We start from the raw sequence: 7,621 nt of genomic DNA on the forward strand, positions 1-7,621 counted from the left end.
CTAGTGAATGACCTGCAGAGAGCTGGGACCAAAGTAACAAAGCCTACCATCAGTAACACACTACGCCGCCAGGGACTCAAATCCTGCAGTGCCAGACGTGTCCCCCTGCTTAAGCCAGTACATATCCAGGCCCGTCCGAAGTTTGCTTGAGAGCATTTGGATGATCCAGAAGAAGATTGGGAGAATGTCATATGGTCAGATGAAACCAAAATATAACTTTTTGGTAAAAACTCACCTCGTCGTGTTTGGAGGACAAAGAATGCTGAGTTGCATCCAAAGAACACCATACCTACTGTGAAGCATGGGGGTGGAAACATCATGCTTTGGGGCTGTTTTTTTGCAAAGGGACCAGGACGACTGATCCGTGTAAAGGAAATAAGGAATGGGGCCATGTATCATGAGATTTTGAGTGAAAACCTCCTTCCATCAGCAAGGGCATTGAAGATGTAACGTGGCTGGGTCTTTCAGCATGACAATGATCCCAAACATACTGCCCGGGCAACGAAGGAGTGGCTTTGTAAGACGCATTTCAAGGTCCTGGAGTGGCCTAGCCAGTCTCCAGATCTCAACCCCATAGAAAATCTTTGGAGGGAGTTGAAAGTCCGTGTTGCCCAGCAACAGCCCCAAAACATCACTGCTCTAGAGGAGATCTGCATGGAGGAATGGGCCAAAATACCAGCAACAGTGTGTGAAAACCTTGTGAAGACTTACAGAAAACGTTTGACCTCTGTCATTGCCAACAAAGGGTATATAACAAAGTATTGAGATAAACTTTTGTTATTGACCTAATACTTATTTTCCACCATAATTTGCAAATAAATTCATTAAAAATCCTACAATGTGATTTTCTGGATTTTTCTTTCTCATTTTGTCTGTCATAGTTGAAGTGTACCTATGAGGAAAATTACAGGCCTCTCATCTTTTTTAGTGGGAGAACTTGCACAATTGGTGGCTGACTAAATACTTTTTTGCCCCACTGTATATAGAGCATGACATATTCCAGTACTAACAATTCAATTGAGCTATATTAGCCATGTAGTCTGACAATGTCAAAGGAAAGACATTGTCAGTCAGGAAACTATTTACTAAATGTTTTGTTGGCAAAATGATTCTAGATTGAGCATCCTCTTTGAATGAATTTGGGGGGTATAAATGGTCTTTAGCAATCTAGAACTACCGGTAAAAGATCAATCAGAGAGGAAGAGGCAAAGCCGCTCAATATATACTCTAGATCCTCTTTGGACCCCAGGACACACCCCGCTCTCACGACAACTACCAGAATTCAATGCGTACATTAACAAGAGGCTCAGGACTGTTTGTGTTGCACGACTGAATAAAGTGATTCGGATTTATTCTTTGTAATTCTGGCGTGTAGAAGCCCAACAAGGTCGGTTCATTTATATATCCCCCACCCCATAAACCCTTATTGGAAATATAGCAATTTTTCCCTTCAATTTAATGCTTGTCTCCTAGGCTAGTCAACGTGTATTTTCCAGCCATGCATTGCCGTTGTTGCTGGCGACCTAAGGGTTTAAAATGTTATTTAATTGAAGAAGCTAGCTAGCAAGCAAACTAGGTTAACACAGCCAACTCCGTTTTCTAAATATTGCTAGCTTGGTCGATAACTTGCTGGTAGCTAGCCTAGGCAGCCGATAGTGCTACATCCTTTTAGATTAGGCACAAGGTAACGTTAGTTAGCTGCCACTGCTAACGACACATTGCTTTGTGGTCCCAACCTGACGACTTCTTGGTAAACGTCACGCATCTCTGTTTTCTCGTGTAGTGTATTGCATAAACAATTAGTCTATATAATGATGTTGCATCAAAAACAGGTGATTCATTGAAAGCTATCTCAAGCGAAAACAATTTAGGATATGTCCTGCTGTCTGTTTATTTCGCTGTTCCTGTTGCACGTATATCAATGGTCAGCTTTACACTTTCTATGCAGATAGGATAACACTTGTTCTGAACGCTTTGCCAGGTAGATAGATAATTACCTAAACTTGTGTTATTTCATCTGATGTAAAGAAAACCACCATAAATAAGCCCAAAGTGAATAATGTAGGCCCATCACTGTATATCACAGAATCTAATCCTTCTATGCCTAATCCTTTGTCCTACATTTCAGAAAAATGGAAGCAAATGGTTTTGGAAGATTGATTGCCAGCAGTCTTTGCACCTGATGGTGATACCATCATGCTCATATCTGTTCACTTCACCTTCCTGTAGATTGTTGCCATGGAGCACTGTGACGGAAATGAGCCAGCAAGTGATACAAAGCATTTGTCTGCTGGCTGTGAGCAGATGGCCATGGGTGACCAGGATTCACAGACTGAGGTGAAGCCTCCATCTGACATTTCTGATGCTGTACCCCTTGAGCATCAGCCATCAGGGAAACTGAGGAGGACTGCCTTAAGATTCTTTGGAGGACGCAAAAGCATCTGTGTTTTACCAAACTTCTTTGGGGGAAGGAACAAAAATCTAAACAAGTGGTCCTCTAAGAAGGGAGTCAGCAAGAGTAAAACTCATGATGGACTTAGCAAGGCAGACTGGGAGGACAGTCTGGGAATTGGATATGTCCCAGCAGGATATTTTGAGTACCACAGCCAGAAAGATACTGCTGGAAAGGCTTGTAGGGAATTTGGTCACCCTACTGGTGATCAGAAGTTATTCTCTCTTCCCCAGCAGAAAAAGGGTTTGCGAGAACTTTTTAACAGCATCAGGCGTCGTAGAAAGAATAGAAATTGTGATTTTGAAAAAAATGAAATGGTTGTGAATTCTCATGTCTGCTACAAAGAGGTGCCTATTGCCCAGAATATCATTGACCAAAATGACATGGAGTGCCTGGGCAGTTTGTCTGAATCCAATGTGCCTGTTTTGGCAAACGTTGACGATTGTTTGACAATTGCTCCTGAATATATTCATGTTGATGTCATAGTGTCTAAGAAAGACCTGGTGAAACAAGGGAGTCTGGATTCTCTGATAGGGGAACTGAAGAAAGGTGAGGATATGGTAGAGACACTCCATATAAACACAGAACCAGATTCTTTCCTGAAGACTAACCTAGAGTCTACTGTGAACGTCCAGCTGCCTGCTGGCTCATCTCAGATGAGCTTGATGTTTGGTGATGTGGCCTCTCTAAAGAGTTTTGACTCACTCACTGGCTGTGGTGACATAATAGCTGATCAAGAGGACGACAGTATTGCAGATTCTCAGGGCACAGGCTCAGCGGAAAGGAGTCGAAATGCAGGCAAACGGAGTTCCTGTTATGTTACGTACCAGGGTGGAGGAGAAGAAATGGCCACCCCTGTTAAGGTGGACAGGGATTATCTCCACGACCTCTGGGAAAATGAGGTTGCAGAGGACGCTTGCTATACCCACAGCCACGAAGAAGACTTTCTAGAGCACAGTGAAAGTCCTAGGATGACACCTGAAGAGCCATCTAGCTCCTATACCATGGACATCAGCAGCAACAGCAATGGTGCTCTTGGAGTTACAGAGACCACCCTTACATCTTCAGATGTCATGACCCCACAGAGCGAAAATCAAGTGTCCGTTCCTAACAGCGATGAGGGTTACTATGACTCTACCACCCCAGGACAAGATGAAGACGGACGTGACAAAGTTGACAGGATCAGGACTGATAGACTACCAAGGGACAGTTATAGTGGCGATGCGCTGTATGAGCTTTTTGAGCCTGATGACAGTCTTATCAGTCCACCTTTTGAAAAAGCTAAGCTGCCCGTCTCTGATCCACTTGAGTTTTTAGACTTGTCAGCTCAGTGTGGTGGTGAAGATGTAAATGCTGTGTTCGCTCCTGAAACGGGTCTAATTGAAGAGGACAGGCTAACTGGGAATAGGGAGAAAATGCTTGGCAACCCTAAATTGTCAGATGCCGTTTTTGGCACCTTTACCTCAACATGTCAATCACAAGAAATTGACTCTGAGCAAAACAAGCCACAGTCCCCACGGTTAAGAGGAAATCATGATCTATCTAAAACAAAGAATGACTTGGAGGATGACCAGACAGTTTGCTTCTCCCAAGCCCTAGTGGACTTCACAAAACAATCACATGTTTATAGTAATTCAACTGAAAGCATGGGAGGCTCTGAGTCAAACTCTCCCTTTGCCCAAAACATGCAAGCCCTCCCAGCCATTGTCACATTTGATGTCGTGGACATGGATAACGAGGGGGAATATGACCAGCAGATGGATATGGTAATGGAGGAGGAATACATCACGTCGCCTTATGAAGTGTTTGAAGAAAGCTACCTGCAAAAGGATGCGTTTGCTGAATGTGACTTACGTATGTTTGACCTCCTTGAACAGAGTCTCAGTAATACTTGGGGAATCGCCAGCCTGCCACGTCACCTTAGCCTTACACAAGTCAATCGGTTGAGTCCACTGGCTCCTCTGCTGAGTCCTTTGGCTTTAAATAGGAGGAGTAGATCCCTGGACACAGAGAGCTTGGAGTTAGAGATGACTGACATGTATTTAGGGAGTGGGGCAGCACTAGCGTCTTGCCCTAGAACAGAAAGGGACTCGAAGAGAGTGTCCTCGCTTCACCGCAAAAATAATGGATACATTTCCACTTCAGAAAACCGGGATAATAGACAGATCATGTTTCCGTCATGGCAGCCAGAGACTGAGGGGACTGTAACGCACCCACGAACAGATGGGAAAAGAACAGAGCAGACGTACAGTCTCTATCAAACTCAAAACAGACAAATGATATCATTCAGTCAGCCTGTCAGTCAAGTCCCAAACTGTAAATCTCAACAGATCTCAGCTAGCAAAATGACTGACAGTGTATCCTGTAATTATATCTCTCAGATTACAGGACCGTTACATAGGCCATCTCATCTTCCTTTGCAATCAGAATCCTGTCGGCCCCATGCCCTCTATGGGAGATCAGTTAAGGCATCAGATGGTGGTGGTGAGGCCCTTTTTTACACATCGACCGTTAGCTCTCATCCTTAAAATCAACATCATAACATGCCTCAACCTTGGTTGTGAGTCTGGCAGTTCTGTAAGCAGGGCTCTAAACTAACTTTAAAAATGTAGGAACACCAGAAATGTGATTTTTAAAATTGGTTAAGATACAGTATAGCCTAGCTACTTCTAAAGCACATGGTGTGCCCTAGAAACGAATATGAAACCCTGTAAACACTTTTTTTATTATAAAAAGCAAAAATGTTGACATAAATACCTCATTAAAATTAAGTCATTTATGGAATATTAGGTCTCTACGTAATGTAAATTCACTAACATTTAATGTTGTACACCGTCTCTTTAAGAGCATCAAGTTTGTGATGACATGCAAGACGTCATTCGTTCATTGTTATGATCATGGATCTCCTGAAGAAGCTATCCCTTTTCCTTTCTGTGCCCCCAAATGTTTGGATATACTGTTTTCAGGTTGTTAGCTAGCTAATGAGGTATCAAACATGACTGAACAAGGTGTAAAACAAATGCAGTCCGCAAGTAGTTTTAGAACGTCCCGCGACATGGTTTATGAATGTAAAATGCGGCCTCCCAACCTGTGACAAAAAACAACAACAAACGTTGCACTGATAATATGGGTTAGCTCTTTTGAGCTGTTTGGGCTAGAATCAAGCAGTTTTTGCTGTATTAATGGTGCAAGCATGACGCTAACGAATCTGGACTCGGGGAAACGAGAAGCCTTATTACAAAAATTATACAAATAAAATGAAGTTATTTATTTTGTTGCACTGGTGCTCCCAAATTAAAACTCCAGGTTGAGGTCGCACAGCAAAATATTTAGTCGCAAATGTGCACTTTAAAGCCCTGCCTGTAAGGCCAGTGGACTATGAGCAGCAGGCAGACTTCACCATTAAAGGAAGACAAACTGGATATGGTACATCCTGTTAAATGTAACAATCACACGGTGCCTTCGGAAAGTATTCAGACCCCTTGACTTTTTCCACATTTTAATACGCTACAGCCTTATTCTAAAATTGATTGAATCGTTTTTTTCCCTTTATCAATCTACACACAATATCCCATAATGACAAAGCAAAACCTCTTTTTTTTTTGACATTTTTGCAAATTTATGGAAAAAAACACGGAAATATCACATTTATAGAAGTATTCAGACCCTTTACTCAGTACTTCATTGAAGCACCTTTGGCAGCGATTAAAGCCTCTAGTCTTGGGTATGACGCTACAAGCTTGGCACACCTGTATTTGGGGAGTTTCTCCCATTCTGCTCTGCAGATGCTCTCAAGCTTTGTCAGGTTGGATGGGGAGCGTCACTGCACAGCTCTTTTCATGTGTCTTCAGGGATGTTTGATCGGGTTCAAGTCCAGGCTATGGCTGGGCCACTCAAGGACATTCAGACTTGTCCCAAAGCCACTCCTGTGGTGTTTTGGCTGTGTGCTTAGTCGTTGTCCTGTTGGAAGGTGTATGTTCGCCCCAGCCTGAGGTCCTGAGAATTCTGGATCAGGTTTTCATAAAGAATCTCTGTACTTTGCTCCGTTCATCTTTTCCTCAATCCTGACTAGTCTCCCAGTCCCTGTTCCTGAAGACATCCCCACAGCATGATGCTGCCACCACCATGCTTCACCGTTGGGATGGTGTCTGGTTTCCTCCAGATGTGACGCTTGGCATTCACGCCAAAGAGTTCCATCTTAGTTTCATCAGACCAGAGAATCTAGCTTCTCATGATCTGAGAGTCTTTAGGTGCTTTTTGGCAAACTCCAAGCGGGCTGTCATGTGCCTTTTACTGAGGAGTGGTTTCTGTCTGGCCACTCTACCATAAAGGCCTGATTGGTGGAGTGCTGCAGAGATGGTTGTCCTTCTGGAAGGTTTTCCCATCTCCAAAGAGGAGCTCTGTCAGAGTGACCATCGGATTCCTGGTCACCTCCATGATCAAGGCCGTTCTCCCCCTATTGCTCAGTTTTGCCGGGAGGCCAGTTCTAGGAAGAGTTTTGGTGGTTCCAAACATCTTCCATTTAAGAATAATGAATGCCACTGTGTTCTTGGGGACCTTCAATACTGCAGACATTTTTTTGGTACCTTTCCCCAGATCTGTGCCCCGACACAATCCTGTCTTGGAGCTCTACAGACAATTCCTTCGACCTGGTTTTTGCTCTGACATGCACTGTCAACTGGGACCTTTTAATATAGACGGGTGTGAACTTCAAAATCACATACAATCAATTGAATTTAGCAAAGGTGGACTACAATCACGTTGTAGAAACATCTCAAGGATGATCAATGGAACAAGATGCACCTGAGCTTTATTTAGTCTCATAGCAGAAGGCCTGATTACTTATGTAAATAAGGTATTTAAAATAAAATAAACTGTTTTCATTTTGTCATTATAGGGTATTGTTTGTAGATTGAGTAAAACATTGAATTTAATAAATTGTAGAATAAGGCTGTAACGGAACAACATGTGGAAAAAGTCAAGGGGTCTGAATACTTTCCTAAGCAAATTCCCAGAAATGTAATGAAACCTCTTCTACACTTAGTATTGAAATGTGGTATACATGTTATGTACCACCAAAGACACCATATAGTATGTTTGCATAACTGAAAATAGAATGATTGTCTGTTACTGCAAGTATTTCACTCTGTTGTATAATCCTTATTTGTG

At 42.8% G+C, this 7,621-nt stretch overlaps 1 protein-coding gene across 2 annotated transcripts; it reads left to right on the forward strand.

Annotated features, from left to right (window-relative positions):
- Window positions 1-1,252: 1,252 nt before the first annotated feature.
- amer1 (APC membrane recruitment protein 1) lies at window positions 1,253-6,007 on the forward strand. Of its 2 annotated transcripts, none has more exons than XM_024420213.2 (2): window positions 1,253-1,387; window positions 2,129-6,007. In XM_024420213.2, the coding sequence occupies exon 2, from the start codon at window positions 2,239-2,241 to the stop codon at window positions 4,978-4,980; it is 2,742 nt and encodes a 913-aa protein (XP_024275981.1). In that variant the 5' UTR covers window positions 1,253-1,387; window positions 2,129-2,238; the 3' UTR covers window positions 4,981-6,007. The 2 variants fall into 2 exon arrangements, with proteins under 2 accessions (XP_024275981.1, XP_024275982.1); XM_024420214.2 differs by having other exon boundaries at window positions 1,263-1,387; window positions 2,230-6,007.
- The last annotated feature ends 1,614 nt before the right edge of the window (window positions 6,008-7,621 follow it).

The sequence above is a fragment of the Oncorhynchus tshawytscha genome, linkage group LG30 (genome assembly GCF_018296145.1).
Source record: "Oncorhynchus tshawytscha isolate Ot180627B linkage group LG30, Otsh_v2.0, whole genome shotgun sequence".
NCBI lineage: Eukaryota > Metazoa > Chordata > Actinopteri > Salmoniformes > Salmonidae > Oncorhynchus > Oncorhynchus tshawytscha.

Coding starts and splice junctions, on each gene's coding strand:
- amer1 (XM_024420213.2), top strand. CDS start 2,239: ATGGAGCACTGTGACGGAAATGAGCCAGCAAGTGATACAAAGCATTTG.